The 15698-nt window shown below is 59.9% G+C and overlaps 1 protein-coding gene and 1 long non-coding RNA gene across 5 annotated transcripts in view; one reads left to right on the top strand and one right to left on the bottom strand.

Moving 5' to 3' along the window:
• The first annotated feature begins 4194 nt into the window (after window positions 1-4194).
• The window catches only part of TSPOAP1 (TSPO associated protein 1), a 28752-nt gene continuing 17248 nt past the window's right edge, over window positions 4195-15698 (top strand). For 2 of the 4 annotated variants that reach the window (XM_037808505.1, XM_037808506.1), the window contains exons 1-12: window positions 4195-4216; window positions 7454-8757; window positions 9588-9695; window positions 9935-10063; window positions 10640-10819; window positions 11375-11560; window positions 12815-12892; window positions 12978-13061; window positions 13306-13395; window positions 13596-13718; window positions 13992-14096; window positions 15500-15550. In XM_037808505.1, the coding sequence (XP_037664433.1) occupies window positions 8428-8757; window positions 9588-9695; window positions 9935-10063; window positions 10640-10819; window positions 11375-11560; window positions 12815-12892; window positions 12978-13061; window positions 13306-13395; window positions 13596-13718; window positions 13992-14096; window positions 15500-15550 (1464 nt within the window). In that variant the 5' untranslated portion in view covers window positions 4195-4216; window positions 7454-8427. Of the gene's footprint in view, window positions 4217-7453; window positions 8758-9587; window positions 9696-9934; window positions 10064-10639; window positions 10820-11374; window positions 11561-11874; window positions 12106-12814; window positions 12893-12977; window positions 13062-13305; window positions 13396-13595; window positions 13719-13991; window positions 14097-15499; window positions 15551-15698 lie in introns of those variants that run through there. The other 2 variants (XM_037808508.1, XM_037808507.1) reach the window with 2 other exon arrangements.
• On the bottom strand, window positions 6562-8736 carry LOC119513356. The gene is made up of 2 exons (XR_005212620.1): window positions 7342-8736; window positions 6562-6997 (listed from the first exon to the last, which is right to left on the bottom strand). It is a non-coding gene; the product is annotated as an uncharacterized LOC119513356 (long non-coding RNA).

The raw sequence follows: 15698 nt of genomic DNA on the forward strand, positions 1-15698 counted from the left end.
ATGATCCCTGGAGATCTGAGCCAGAACCTGTCCCAGACCAGAGCTGGCCTCCCAAAGTGGGCCTTTGTACACTGGAGTAAGCCCTGCCAGAGTAGAGCAGAAGAGTATGAAGTTAATCCCAGAGGACTTCTGAGCAATGCAGGCAGGGGCTAGCGGACAGGGGCTAGCGGCCGAGCACATGCCCACTCTGGTTGCCTGGAGGCCTCTCGGCACTCCTGGTACTACCCAAGACCTCGAGATGAGTCAGGGTGAGCTGCCTAGATACCAAGGTGACCTCTACAGGGATGTGGGCTGTCTTGGGTTCTTTAGGCACCTCCTCCTGCCTGTACCTGCTTCTCTTTCGTCCAGGGAGGGTGGGGAAGGGTCCCAACATTTGGGAGTGTTGGCCCCCATTGGCTTCAGCCCCATCTTGCAGTGCTGAAGGCCCAGTTTCCCTCCTTTGTGGCCAGGTCCGCCCCCAAACCCCTGCCCCAGCCCCAGCTCCCTGGAGGGCTGGCCTGCTCCACCTTCTCGCCTTCCTGTTTGTGAGTGGTTAGGTCCTGTGGCTTCTCTCTTGTTGTCTCCTCAGGAGGCAGGTTATCTGGGCTGCCATCTCTGCCTGCCCCCCAGCCCTGGCCCCAGGCCCATGCAGCTGGAGGGGAAGCCTTGGTTTTCTTCTCTGCCTTCATGTGCAGACAATAGGACTGCATTTCCCCAACCTTCAGCATCCGCTCTCCCTTGCTGACTTTAGGCCTTCAAAAGACCATTTTCTCCATGCTTTTCTACCGTGTCCACTTGGCTTTGACTATCTCCTTCTGAATCCTCTTCTGCCTATACTCATTGCCTCCAGGAACCCTTCTCTGATGAGCCTCTGTGAGGTTGCCACTGTAGCATCCGTCTGTAGCATCCGTCTGTCCAGCCCCGTGGGCTCTGTCAACCACCACCTGGGACTAACCTATGCTTGTTGGTATAACTTTGTGAGATGTAGCTGTCTGTGTAGGTATGTATGTGTGTCCACTTTGCCCCCTAAGACTCAGGGCTTGCTTCAGATAGAAGCCACAGGTTCCCATCAGACCTGAAGCTTTGCCCCAGCTTTAGGTGCAACCCTCCCTCTCACACTGACACACAGAACTCTCACACATTGCCTACCTGCCACTCGCCTTTTGGACTGGGAGCGCCTGAGGGCAGGCCCTGTGTCCTTTTCTCCTTAGCGTCACCTTTACCTGCTCCACAGCCTCAACTTGACACACAAAGTTGGTGACCTCTGAGGTTCATGAGGTGTGTGTGTGTGGGGGGGGCGTGGGATTGTAAACCTGGAGCCCTCCAGGGTCCTGAGCCCAGACCCAGCAGCCTTGCTCCTTTCACCTGGTAAAGGGCTTTTCCCCTCTTCTTCCCACTGCCAGCCGCCCACCCCTAAGCCTTCTTATCCCACCTCTCTTCCCCTTTTGCACCTCCAAGTGGGAATCATAAAAGACCTCGGAAGACTTTTTACATCAGAGTCCCAGTGAGCCAAGATCGCCCATGGGGGCAAAATCCGAAATGTCAACCGGAACTCCTCTCTCTTCCACAGTGAGAGGCAGCAAGACCTCCTTTCTCAGCTACTATTAAGGGTTTAGTTTCTATCACCCCAGGGAACTCAGGCAGAGAGCTGGGGGTCAGGTAGCAGTCAGGCCTCTCCTGTGTTTTGAACCCATCTCCAACTCCCTTTCAGTAGCCCTCCCAAGCACCAGCCCGGTTTCCAGGTACGGCCTCCTGTGTCTTTCCGGGGAGGAGGCCGTGTCCAGGAGAGTGGGGTAGGCTTTCCCATAGGTGTGTCCGCAGGCCTGAGCTGGGCGTGTCACCCACAGCGTGTCGCTGTAGCTCTGGGCCTCTGGGGCCTCTCTGGAAAGGAAGCTATGACTCTTCGGGGCTCGTAGGGCAGCCTGTGAATCTGTGTGTGTCTGTGTCCGTGTATGCGTGTGTGCACGTGTGTGCACCCACTGCTTCAGCCTCCGGCACCTGCCGCTCAGCCGTGCAGGCCACAGGTATGGGTTGTGCCAGCCTGGAGCAGGGCTTGGAGTCAGCCTCTCTGTTCCAGCTCCCAGGTGTGCAAACCATCCCACACCCCACGCACGCATTCTAACGTCTCTGTCTCCTTATCTCAGAACATTCTCCCTCTCCGGTCCTTGCAGCCATTTTCTGGCCCTGTCCCATCTCTCCTGGTTTGAGGCCTAGCAGAGTCAGGCTTATCTCTGGCCCTGGGGAGGAGTTCAGGGTGCAGGGACCCCCTCAGTTCCATCCCTCTTCAACATCAGCCTCAGGGTGGAACCAGCAAAACCCCAGCCCCTGCAGAAACCTCCTGACCCCAGAAGCTCCGTGGATGGAGAGGCTGGGCCTCAGTCTTTCTCATAAAAAAAAAAGAAAAGAAAAATCAGTGGTGGTCTTTAGCCTTGGACATTGAGGACATAGAGAAAAAGCAGCCTCTGTTGTCATGGGGGTGGGGGCAGGGGCATCAGGGACACTTTCCATCCAGCTCAGGACAAGAGGGGGTCTGGGTTAGACTGCTGGGATGATGGGGGTGTCCTTTGGAACCCCAGATCTGACTTGCCCCAGGTCACACGCTGACAGTCCATGGCAGAAGGCCCACCGGCTCCCAGCCTGCAACTCTCTTGCTGGGACAGACCATCTCCGGGCGATGGCGGTAGGGGTGCCCCAAGCACAGGGTAGGAGGTCAAGATGCCCTAGGAGGAGGAGGGGCCCTGAAGGGTGGGGGTCCAGGAACCAGGTTACTGCACAACTTTGATATTCTTATCCTGTTATCGCCTAGGGCAGCCACTTCCCCTCCACCCAGGGTCTGAAGCAGCGGTGGTCTCTTAAAGGAGCACTGCCCTATTCCTGGCCAGCTTGCCCCACAAGGAGGCCCTCCTCACCACTCTCTCTTCACACCGTGGGGAGTGGAGGGCCATGTTCCCAATTTCTCTGTCTAATTTTAGAGGCCCTGGGATGGATAACAATTTTACAGGTTGAGGCCCCACCCCCACCCCCTTTCTGAGGGGAAGGGTTTGGGGGCAATCTCCCTCCTAGCTGTCCCCCACCACAGTTCTCTTCTGGGTCCTGAATCTGAGAGTTCCCTAAAGTCTGTGTGGGCCTCTCCCTGAAGAGAGGACCCATAGCCTTTTAGGAAGGAGTCACTGGTGGTTCTCACCCACTGCTACCTGCTCCACCTTGCCCGGAGCCCATTCCTCTAGATCCAAGTCCACTGAGGGGCTTGGAGAACTCTGGTGAAAAGGTGCAGCCCGGCTCCAGCCCACCCCAGCCCCCTTGCCCAGACCCACACCCTGCTCCCCTCCCCCAGCCTAGGGGCCCTGGGCTGGGCAGCTTCCTGCCTTCCCCATGGGGAAAGCGGGGGTGGCATGCAGGTGGGCCGGCCCTGTGCCCACATCCGGTGGCCGCCAGAACCTCCCCTCGGAGCTTCTTTCCCTCCACTCCTCCAGGTCCCCTTCCTCTCCTGCCCCCATGGCACCCACCCCTGCCTTAGGACCCATGTCCTCACCCGTGTCCTGCCTTCTTGTCCCCACGGGCCTACCTGGCCTGGGCATGACCCCACACTGTGCCGAGGGTTCCTGGTCTCCTGTGGGCTGGGGCTGGGGGAGGGGTGGCTCTATGGGGTGCTGAGGGCAATGACTATGGGGAGAGTGTTGTGGGGTGTATCTGCACCTCTGTAGCCTCTCCAGGGAGCACAAAAGGGGAGCCATGGCCCGGTCTAAATACCCAAGCTGTCTGGAAGGGAAGTGTGTTTTCTGGGTTGGGGTCAGTGGGGGTAAGGCTCAGAGAGAAGGACCTTTTCTCCTGCTGGAATTCAGGAGTCCATGTTCTGAGCACTCACCGAGGGCCCTGTGGGGAGCCCTTGTCTTCTGGGGTCGCCCCCAGTGCCCTGAGTTGGTCCATCCCCTGGCGCTGGTGCTTTGGGGGGAAGGGCAGGAAGCCACCTGGCCCCGGGCGTGTGAAATGGTCTCTGCAGCCCCCCTCCCATCAATACCCAGGCCTGTCTCTGGTTTCCTGTCAGTCTGTCCTCCTCCCCAGGGAGGGGAGGGGCGGGCTAATCTCCACTGCGGTGTGGGGGCGGGCTCCAAGACCGTTGGGCGCCCTGAGATCTGGCCCACGTGGCCTCAGGGTTATAAACCCTGCCCGCCCTGAAGGGGACCCCATTTCGGAGCCTGGAGCACAGGGCTTGCTCCCCACAGCCCAGCAGCATCAGGTAAGGGTCAGAACCTTCACTTCAACCTCAACTGGGCTCCTTGATGATGGGCTTCGGGGAGGTGCGGAGCTGGGATGGCAGGTGCTGGGTGGAGATGCTTTGGGGAGACGGTGCAGGAGCCTGGGTGCCAAGCTCTAGCAAAGTTCTATGCAGGGAGGTGGAACAACTCCCAGACCTACCCACTGTCATGGTGGGATAGCTCCTCAAAATCCTGGGCCTTGACTTCCCTTTAGACAAGCAAAGTGAATCGGCTCTTGACCCCCAAATGAAGAAAGCAGTGGACAAGGCTCCATGGGAGGAGGGCGGGAGAGCAGGGTGGGGGTGAGCACCCAGGGCACCCTGGGCAGAGGCTAAAAAGCAGGAGATGGTGTCAGCGAGAGGAGCCCAGTGTCTCCCTCTGCCCAGCATGGCTACCATCCCTGTCGCGACGCACTTGGGCTCCTGCCCGGGGAGTCATGGCCTTGAGTTGGGGGGATGGCTGGGGACCTAGGCCCTGGGGAGGAGGCTGTGGCGGCCTCAACTGAACTCTGGAGGGCGGGGTCATCCAGGGGTTCGCAGGGCTGGGGACTGGGGTGAGGCCTCCCGAGTAGCCGTGGTCTCTACCTGAGTGTCCCCGAAACTAGGGGGATGGGGTGGAGCCTTAAGGGGAAGAGAAGAGGGAACCAAAGAGGAAGTGGGGGAAGGGAGGTAGAGGAGGCGAGTCTGGCGCCATGCTGAGTCACCGCCTGGGGGGCAGGCCCTCTGGGGGCCACGGGGCAGTGGGGGGGGTCCTAGGTAGCTTCGGGGAGGGCTGGGGGGCTCTCGGAGCAGGAGTCAGGAGGAGAAGCCCGCGGCCTGGAGAGCACACGCAGACGGACAGACAGACAGTGCAGTCACCCATAAAGTAGAAAGCACTACTAACAGCACTGGAGGGTGTAGTGTTTCCTACTTTATGGATGAGTGTACTGTGGGCTTCGGAGACCACGCCGCCGCCGCGTCCCGCCACCGTCCTCGCCGCTCAGGACCGAGTGTCACAGGTGAGCACCTTAGCGCCCCTCCCCGCTCTGCCAGAGCCCCGGACTGGCCTCTGCAGCCCCCCCATGGTGCTGGTTCCCACCCACCGGGGAAACACCACACCAGCTCCTCCACGGTCCTGGGGTCCAGGAGGGTGCGGGGAGGGCTGGACACTTGGACCCTGGCGCAGCTGTGGGAGGTCCCGGAGCGGGGCCCTGCTGTGGCCCACGGATGCCAGGACGAGGAAGAGCCCAGAAAGGAGGGTAGCTGGAGGGCAATGGGTGGTGGTGCCGGGGACCACATGCTAATAAAGAATGGACTCTGCTTCTCCTTTGTCTGAGACTCTGTGGCTGGGGTGGGGGCACTGAGTGGGGGCAGCAGGAACATGGACAGAGTGGAGGGCACGGAGGAAGGCTCTCACCCTCTCCGAGAAAAGGCTTTGGCCCCTTGTGTGAGGCCAGGAGAGGGTGCCGGGCCTGGCCAGGCCGCAGTGGGAGGAGAGGGGCCTCATCCTGGCAGTTGGGAGGAAAGGGGGCAAGACCCGGGGGGGCCCTCGTGCCTTTTAACCCAGCCCTGGTCCTGCACTGCCCTCCACTCCCTCCTGCCCCTCCCCAACTAAAGGCTGCTCACTTCCAGCTTTAATCCAGGAAAGTCTAGGGGTCCTTGGTAGTTTAGGAATTGCACACAAACACACTGGAGCACACACACAAAGCATCTTACATACAGACAAGGGCACAGATACCAGTACACAAAGCATACACATACACACCAGTGTACATGTGTACTTATTCCCATACATGCCATCAGCACACACGTGCAGTGACATATATACACTGGTGATGCAGCTAGCATGTCACACAATGACACACAGGGACGCACACAGCTTCACGGGACATGCATATTCAAAAGCACATATATGTGCAATGATATAAACACATGATGACATGCAACAATAGACATACGCATACATAGTGAAATTCACACAACAAACACAAACACAGTGGCTACATACACATAGATATATAATGACACATCCATATATGATATATATATATAAAATAGATACGTAATGATATACATACACTCACACATACAAGGATACACAATACATAATGGTACACTCATACAGTCATGTAAATATGTGTAATATTCTAAGACACAAACATATAATGTCATCCATATTTATGTGTCATGACATGCTATAACTTATAACAGCATACACATAGAAAATGGCAAATACACATGTGAGGTAATGCACCTAGAAACATGCACGCATGCACACCCAATAAGGCCCACAGACATATAATAGCACCTGTATACATAATGCCCCCCCACAAATATAAAAATAAATATAATGTATGTCTATTTTATATATCTATATATATACTTGTATATAATGTCATGCGTATATGCCCTGACATAAGCATCAGCAAACACATCATGTAGTGTTGTGCATATTCATCTACACATTGCTTTAGGTAGATGAGGTTGTCACTTCCTCTCCATGCATCCCCCACAGTTCTGTCACCTCCTACCTGGGTAGAGCCAGTGGCCAGGGGCCCTGTGACTCGGTGCTGCTATTCCCCAGGGAAGCCACACGAGGGCCCCCGACCTTGGCCAAGACGGGCTTGTCTGCCATGGACACAGTCCGGGGTTCAGAGGGGAGAGGGGTGCCTCCCCTTGGCCTCTTCCAACACCCCTGGGTACCCCATCCAGGCCCTTGTCACCACATACGGGCTGGCTTGTGGGTAGGGGGTTTCCCACGTTCTTGTCCCCAGAAGCCATTTCCTGTAGCAAGAAAGCATAAGGGTAGACAGAAGATGAACTTCCTGAAGGTTGGGGGCAAGGCCAGTGGAATAGGCCATGTCGTCCCCCCTGCTGGCTTGAATTGGCCACCAGGTTGTCCTCAAAATGTGGTCTGCCAAGAGGAGACCGAAGCAATTCAGCCTATTCTTATTTACCTCTTTTGTTCTCTTTGCTTCAATTCTCCTGTTCTCTTCTTCTTAATTTCTCCAAATCTATTTCTCTCATCGTGAATCCCATCTTTTCTATTCCCATCCCTCTCCCTGGCTAGATCTCTGTCTCTCGGTCATGCCATCCCCGTCTCTTTGTCTCCCGGTCTTGGGCCGTACCTGGGATGTGCCCCAGCAGGTGCGAGGGGATGTGGGGATGAGGGGTGGGATGCGGCACGCGGCAGACGCTGGCCCGGAGACTGCCAAGAACCTGCTCTTCCCTCTGTCCCAGCTCTGCCAGCCGGTCCAGCCCACCAGTCCAGCGCCATCACCATGGAAACCAGCAGCTGACTTCCTATTGGTGGGCGGGAGAGGAGGGGAGGAGAGGGCTGGCTTTCCCCAGCTCACCCCCCACCCCATTCCGAGGCTCAGCCCTCCTCGGCGCCCACCATCTCGGGGCTCCAGGGCTGTTGGAGGCTCCTGCAGTCTCCAGAGCGGAGTTCAGCCAGGGCAGAGACTATGAGGCAGGCGGCCCACCGGCCCAGGCCTCCCTAGGACCAGTCCGGCTGCCCAGCCAGCGAGCAGCAGAGAGAGCAGGGAGCGAGAAAGGACCACGGCGGACCGCTGGCCAGCACCCCAGCAGGCTGAGGAGCTGTGATGGATGGCCAGACCCACAGACACTGACGGACACACAATGACACCGATGCCCACAGCTGCACAACACTGACACACTCCGATCTACAACCAGTAACAGCATCACACACTACCACAGTCCCGCAATACAGACACACACACACGGAAACGACTGGTAACTGTGACACAGGCACAGACAGTGACACACAGCACACCCCTCACAACACACATGAGGGGGGGCACTCATCCTCCAGCACACACAGACAGTGCTGCCTTGCACAGACAGACCTAGAGACACACACACACACCCTCACCCAGGCGCTGCTGTTGGGGGCCCCTGCACAACCTTCCCACCGCCACAGGAACACCCTCATTTTGCCACACATTCAGGCACGCACACAGGCAGCCACGAGCAAACACAGCTTGCAAACCCACAGCTCCAGCTCCCGCAGCCCAGATTCCTTCTGCAGCCTCCGACGTGGGCAGGGAAGAGCTCAGCCAATCTTGGATGGAGCCTCAGTGAAGCCAAGAGCTCAGAGGAGAAAGAGTCTAGCTTGGCATGACCCTTGCCAGCCCCTCCACTTGGCTGGGTGATGTCCCCTGGCCCGGGTCCTGGGGCCCCTTGGCAGTACCATGGAGCAACTGACACCCCTGCTACGGCCTGGAGACCCTGGAGCCATGGAGCTGTGGGCCCGGCCCGCCTGGCAGAGCTGGACTCCAGGCCAGGAGGGTGAAACTGGAGGCACAGCCCCAAGCATTGCTGATATGCCGGCAGCTCTGCAGGTTGGAGAATCAAGGCCAGAGGAGAGCTCAGAGCCCAAGGGAGTCCAGAGCCCAGGGCCTATGGGGGGCACTGACCCTGAAGGGGCACAAGCTGGACTGCCCATCCTGGGGTGGCAAACAGAGAGCCCTGAAGCTGTCTGCCCGAGACAGGAGGATGAGGATGTGGAGGCTTTCCCTAAGGTAAGGCTGCTGGGGAGGGCTGGGGTCTGCGAGCTGGGGGGGCTTTCACCCTGCCCTGCAGCCTGGGCACGTAGCAAAGCAGGACATGCAATCCTACTGCCCACCTCTCCTGCCCCCTCTGCCTGTCTCTGTCTATCTGTCTGTGGCTCTGTCTCTGTGACTGTCTGTTCTCCCTTCTTTGGGAGGAGTCTAAGTGGCTCCATTTTTTTTTTGCCATCTGTCTGTCCTTCTGATACTCCCTGCCTGTCTGTCTACATTTGGCCCTGCCCGTGCCTCCCCACTTTGTTACTGTCAGTCTGTCTGTCTGTGTCTTCTCTGCGAGTCTCTGTCTGTCCTTGGGGCCTGGAGGACCCTGGGGTCGTGTGGAGGTGTATGGTAGAATCAGAGTCCAGAGGAAGTACATTTAGGTGGGGGACCCATGGCTGGGCTGAACAAGGTTTGAGCAAGGGAGGACAAGGTTCAGGGCGGCCATGAGCAGTTTCCTGTGGAAGACAGAAGAAGCAGGACTGGAGGAGAGATGAAGGAAGGAGGAGGACTCAGGGGCCACAAGGAGCCTGGAGGGGTGGGCATTTCCCAGAAGATGGGCAGGGGTGGGAAGAAACAAGGAATAGCAAGGGGGACTCTGGGGGGCATGCCAGTGTGGGCAGGGTGGACCAAGCAGCCCTTCTTCTAGGCCTCCTTGGGTGCTCCTCTGAAGTCCAGGGCTGTGGGGGAAAACCTGCTTGCCTCACGGTCTCCTTGGACCATGGAGGGAGGACTCTGCCAGAGGGAGGGCTCTGGCCGGGTGAGGTGGGTTCCTGAACCTTGAGGCCCCTCCTTTCCCGTACCAGGCCAAGCTGAGCATGGGCTTTGAGGACAGACCCAACCTGGAGCTGCTGAGGGCCCTGGGGGAGCTGCAGCAGCGCTGTGCGGTCCTTAAGGAGGAAAACCAGATGCTGGTGAGGCTTGGGGAGCAGCCTGGAGCCAGGGAGGACAGACCCAGGCACCCCGACCCTCTCTACCCCATGAACATCCCTCCAACTGGGGGCTATTGGGAGGCAACATCATCCCAAGACCCTGCATAGAGTTGCCAAAGACCCCACCATGAGCTCAGGGCTCTAACCCAAGGCTTGGGCAGTGAGGATCAGGTCTGTGGGGTGCTCCCCACATGCCCCGATTCTGGCTGACCCCTTGTCAGAGAAAGAGCAGCTTTCCCGAGACGGAGGAGAAGGTGCGGAGGCTGAAGCGGAAGAATGCCGAGCTGGCAGTCATTGCCAAGCGCCTGGAGGAGAGGGCCCGGAAGCTGCAGGAGACTAACCTGAGGGTGGTGAGGACAGGAGGCTGCTGGACGGAGGCTGGGTGGCCAGGAAGCAGGGGACATGGGGGTGGTCCTGAGGGGCTGGGACTTGGGGATCACAGAGTCTTAGGAACCAGGAAATTGGGAACTCAGGGGCTGAGGTGTAGGAAGGACAAATGCTGGCCAGGCTAGGAGACTGAGGGTTTCTAGTGCCACAGGAGGGAGGCAAGGGCTGGGTGGGCAGGCTCCAGAGCAGGCAGGAGCAGGATTCTGGATTACCACGTGCCGGTGCTGGCTGCAGCCTTCCGCTGAGCTCATCTCAGGGTGCAGAGCTAGTGGGGGCAGGGATGGAGACCCATCACGGTGGCAGCCCTGAATTAGTAGCATCCTTTGGGATGTGGAATTAACCCTTTCAGTACTGCTTGGGGACTGCTGGGATGGGGTCGAGTGAGGCCACTGGTCCTCTGAGACCCCAGACACAGCGTAGGAGCAGGAGGCCACACTTCTAGGTTTTCATTCCAACTCTTCCTTTGGGAGGAGCTGAGGAGTAGGAGAAGGGCCCCACCCTCAGGGGATGACTTTCGGTCTCACCCCTCCTCTGGTCAGGTGAGCGTCCCCATGCCCCGTCCGGGGGCCAGCTTGGAGTTGTGCCGGAAGGCACTGGCCCGCCAGCGAGCCCAGGACCTCAGCGAGACGGCCAGCGTCCTGCTGGCCAAGGACAAGCAGATTGCCGCCCTGCAGCTGGAGTGCAGGGAGCTGCAGGCCAGGCTCACCCTGGTGGGCAAGGTAGGAGGCGGCCCAGGGCAGCCCTTCCAGCTCAGGCGCAGCTGGGGGTGCCTGCCTGACTTGTGGGATGTGGAGGAGACGTTAATGAGATGCAAGTGAGGAAGGAAGGTGGAAGCTGCCGGGGAGTAGGTTCCCCTGGCAACGGCCCAGGTGGCAGCGGAGAGAAGCAGAAGGACTGAAGGGGGTGGAGCTGTATCCCAGAACTGGGAATTACAGCGCTCCAGACTTGAGGCTGTGTGCTGGTGCGTCTGGGTGTACGAATTCACACACCACTCACGCTTGTGTGAAAGGATGTTCACGAGGCACTTAGAGCGGTGCCGGGCACAGGGTGAGCGCTCACAGTACACGAGCTGCTGTTACTGTGGATGTCTGCGCGCGGGCCGCGGAGTCATGTGCCCGTATACACACGCACATATGAGCAGGCATGCACGCACGGGAGGATGCGCACGATCGCCGCCCCGGAGCCCCTCCAGCCAGGCGGAGGGCGGCTGTCCTGGGGAGGACGGAGAGGGGCAGGGGTTAGGCCTCACTCCCTGCCCCATCCTCCCACCCCAGGAGGGCCCCCAGTGGCTCCACGTGCGGGACTTCGACCGGCTTCTGCGCGAGTCCCAGCGGGAGGTGCTGCGGCTGCAGAGGCAGATCGCCCTGCGCAACCAGCAGGAGCCGCCCCCGCCACCCAGGCCCCCGGGCCCCGCTGCCCGGACCAGAGCAGGGGCTCCCGCCCCTGGGGCTCCGGGAGAGGTGAGCGCCTGCGTACGGACAGGTGTGTGGGTGTGTGTAGACTGGGATGGGGGCGACTCCGATGCCCCCCCCCACGACCCCGCACCGCACTCAGGGTCCCGAGGACCGGGTGCTGACGTGAGCACTCCAGGGGGCTGGAGGAGCTTTCCCGATCCCGGAGGCCCGGGCCCCTCCATCCCTCCCGGAGCCCGTACCTGCGCAGCGCCCGCCCTGGTGCTTCCCGGTTCCGCCCTCCGCGGGCCTGCACCCCGCCGGGCCCGCCCCGCCGCCCCTACCGCGCAGCCAGTGGTACTGCCCGGCCGCAAATCCCCGGTTGCCCTGGCAGCCGCCCGGGGCCCGCCCGCACCGCCTCCGCCCGCCGCCGCCGGAGCGCGGGGACGCCCCCTTCAGCGCCCGCCGGGCCGCTCAGGCCCAGCCCCCACAACCTCCGGGCGGCGCTGAGTCCGCCCTGGCTCCAGGTACGAGCGACCCTCACTGGGCGCCGGGCGCAGGTGGCCCCTGTCCCGAGGCCCAGAGATCCCACTCCGGACCCCCAGAACTCAGAGGTCAGGCTCCTCTCGGTCCTCTCTGCTGGGCAGCTCCTAGGCCCGCCCCCTTCCAGGAGAAGGGATGGGAGGAGGGACCCCAGAGCGATCAAGGCCTCGGGATGTGGGGTGCTGCTTGCTTAGCTTTTGCCCTTCTGCCTGGCCCTGCACCTCGCATCAAGACCTGTCCTCTCCCCAAAGTTTGCTCTGATAAATGAGAGGTGGGATGGGATGGGGTGGGCGTGGGGCAAGCCAGGAGGAGGGTCCGCCTCTGCTTGCACTGCTCTAGGCCAAGCCCAGATTTGGATTTTGATCCAGAACCCCCAGTTCCCATAACACCTTCACATCCCTCGGGCCCAGGCAGCCTCCTAATTCTCTGCCAGTCACTGAAGGACACTAGGACAACTATTGAGTGCAGAGCAGGGCTGGCCGCTGGAAGCTAAAAAGGGAAAGCTCTGGCCTGGATAAGGGGCCTGTCTCCCAGGGCACACGTGGGTCCCAGGCTCTCAAAGCACTTATGGCTGGGAGACACAGGGGTCTCCCCTCTGCATGTGGGCATCAGCTGGAGGTGGTGGGAGGGGAGGGCAGGCAGCCCCACCCCCTCCTCAGGGGCCACATCTCACTGCTGACCCGGATGGGGTGGGAGCCTCCCAGGAACAGGCTGGGCTGGGGCAGGCTGCCCTGGGACCCTGTTCTCACGTGCCAGCCCCCTGCCCCTGGGCATTTCCAGGCCTTTCCCCAGGAGGATGTGGACAACCCACAGGTGGTCATAGGGGAGCCAGAAAAACAGCAGCAGGTGCAGCAGCTGGTAAGTTCCCAGGTTGAGGACTGGAGGGACTTGGTGTGGGCAGAACTGCCCTCCCACATGAGGAGCCCTCGGTTCTGACCCGCAGGAGTCCGAGCTCAGCAAGAAGCGCAAGAAATGTGAGAGCCTGGAGCAGGAAGGCCGGAAGAAGCAGAGGCGCTGTGAGGAGCTGGTGAGCTCTCGAGGCCCAGAGGCCTGCTCCCCACTTACCCTAGGCCAGCCGAGGGGAGGGTGCCCCGCAGCAACACTTCCATCCCTCCTGCCCCCAAGAAAGTGCGTTCCCTCTTCTGCGGGGCTCTCCTGTCCTGGGTGACAGGAGGTTCCAGGCGGGGGAGCAAGGAGGCTGGGCCTTGCCTTGGGTGGAGATTAGGAATCAGGGTGCTGGGCCCACTCCACAGAGCCCTCTGCCCCCTCAGGAGCTGCAGCTGAGAGAGGCCCAGAGTGAGAATGCCCGCCTCGTGGAGGAGAACTCTCGGCTCAGTGGGAGAGCCACGGAGAAGGAGCAGGTACCCCTTGGCCCCAGGTGCTGTGGAGGCCTGGGCTCCTGACAGCCCCCCACGCCCCCACCCCAGGCAAGAGGATTCCCCTCCACGCCTGGCACTGGCTGCGGCATGAAGGACACTGTGAAGGACACCGGGGGGTTGGGGGGGGGAATGGTGGAACGAGTCTCACAGCCCCAGCTCCCTGCCATGCCCCCTGTCTCCAGGTAGAGTGGGAGAATGCAGAACTGAGGGGCCAGCTTCTGGGGGTGACAGAGGAGAGAGATTCTGCCCTTCGCAAGAGCCAGGGCCTGCAGAGCAAGCTGGAGAGCCTGGAACAGGTGCTGAAGGTGAGGAGGTGTGGGGGGGAAGGGGCCCTGGCACAGGGAGAAAGTGGGTCAGTAGAATATGTGCCCTGTGGGGCCTGAGGTCTGAGGCGCAGTCCCAGCACCCCACCCACTTGCTGTAGGACCTTGGTCTGGCCTCTTTCCTTTGTTAGCCTGTTTTCGTTTTTTGTAGAGGGGATCTGGAACAGAGGGTGTCTCAGGCTCCTCATTTTGGATCTTCTGTAGAAAGGGGTAGGGTAGGGGACCCTGCCCTTGACCCCGGGTCTTGTGTTTCAGCACATGCGGGAGGTGGCCCAGCGGCGGCAGCAGTTGGAGGTGGAGCATGAGCAGGCGCGGCTCAGCCTGAGGGAGAAGCAGGAGGAGGTCCAGAGGCTGCAGCAGGTGTGGGCAGGCTCTCCTGGGGGCAGAGGTGAGGGAAGGGTGGTACGCTGCTGGGCCCACTCACCCAACAAGCATTTACGGAGCACCCACTGTGGGCCAGACTCTGTGCCAGGCACTGGGGAGACAGTGGTGAAAAAAGACAAGGTCCCTGACCCATCAGCGGATAAGCAGATCCACGGAAGATGATTTCAGACGCTGACAAGTACAGTGGAGGAAGCGAACAGAGTGACATGACAGAGCCTGACTGGGATGGGACGGGGAGCACTTGAGAGAGGTGGTCGGGGAAGAAGGCCTCTGAGGTGACAGTTGAGCTAATCCCCGCAGGGGAAGAAGGAGGCAGCCAGGACGACACTCCAGGTAGACAGAAGAGAAGTGCAAATGCCCTGTGGCAGGAAGGAGCTTGGGGTGTCTCAAACCAGTGTGGCCAGACTATAGGAAAGGATGGACAGAAGGGCAGGAGCACACATGAACCAGAAGAGTTTGGAAATTTTGTTCTTTGAGCAGCCAGAAGCTGAAAGGTCCTACACAAGGAAGTAACATGATCGGATTCATCACTTTAGAAGCTCTCCTCGGAGGATGGCTTGTGGGAGCAGGTGTGGAGCAGGATGGAGGCGGGGCCGCTGGGTGGTGGGAGGCAGGCGCAGGGGTACGGGGGCAGACGATAGCCATCAGGACCGGGTACAGGCAGTGGAGGTGGAAACAAGTGGACAGATTCAAAACACATCTTGGAGATAGAAAGAACAAGACTCTGTGGGATTGGAGCTGCTTCTGAGGTTTGGGCTGAAGCACCCTGGTGGAGGGTGAGGCTCTTCACTGAGGAGTGAGAGGAAGGGCAGCAGACTCCAGAGCTCGGAAGTCCCGAGTCCTGAGTTCTGTTAGGGCTGCATTTGGGGGATGTGTTAAGCATCCACGTGAAAATGTCCACAGACAGTTGGATCTGGGGTCTGGCGTTATGGAGAAGTTGGTCTTGGAGATATTTTAGTCTCCAGTGTGTTTAGCCGTGTGACCGGTTGGGTGCTGCTGAGAGACGGTATAGAGCCCCTAGCATTCTGAAGGGATAGAAGAGGAGGAGCCGGCAGAAGGGGCTGGGCCGGGGCCTCTGGAAGGGGTGGAGGGAGCCAGGAGGTGAATGTCCCAGCAGAGAAACAGCACTGGGCCCCGCCTTTCCTTTATCCCGCTGCAGCCCGTGACCCCACCGCCTTCTCGCCTAAGGTATGGCCTGGGTGAGGGTTCAGGAGAGAGAGCCTCCCAGGCCCCCTGCTTCCAACCCCCTTCCCTTCTCCTCTTTCCTTCCTCTCCCTTCCCCCTCCTTCTTCCTTCCTACCCCCCCTCCCCGGCACCTGCCTCTACCCCACCTCCATTCCTGGTCCTTCCCTCCAGCATTCTGCTCCTCCTACCTGTAGGCCCAGGCAGAAGCCAAGAGGGAACATGAAGGGGCCGTGCAGCTGCTGGAGGTAGGGTCCCTGGAGGTGCCATGAGTGATCCATCGGCTTGGGGAGAAGGCAGGGGAACTTCCACTGGCGCTAGAATGGACTGTGTGTGGGTGTGGGGTGGGAGTTGCAGGACGGGCCCTTAAACTCTCCAGGATCTGGGTGACTCCTC

Source organism: Choloepus didactylus, chromosome 18 (genome assembly GCF_015220235.1).
Source record: "Choloepus didactylus isolate mChoDid1 chromosome 18, mChoDid1.pri, whole genome shotgun sequence".
Lineage (NCBI taxonomy): Eukaryota > Metazoa > Chordata > Mammalia > Pilosa > Megalonychidae > Choloepus > Choloepus didactylus.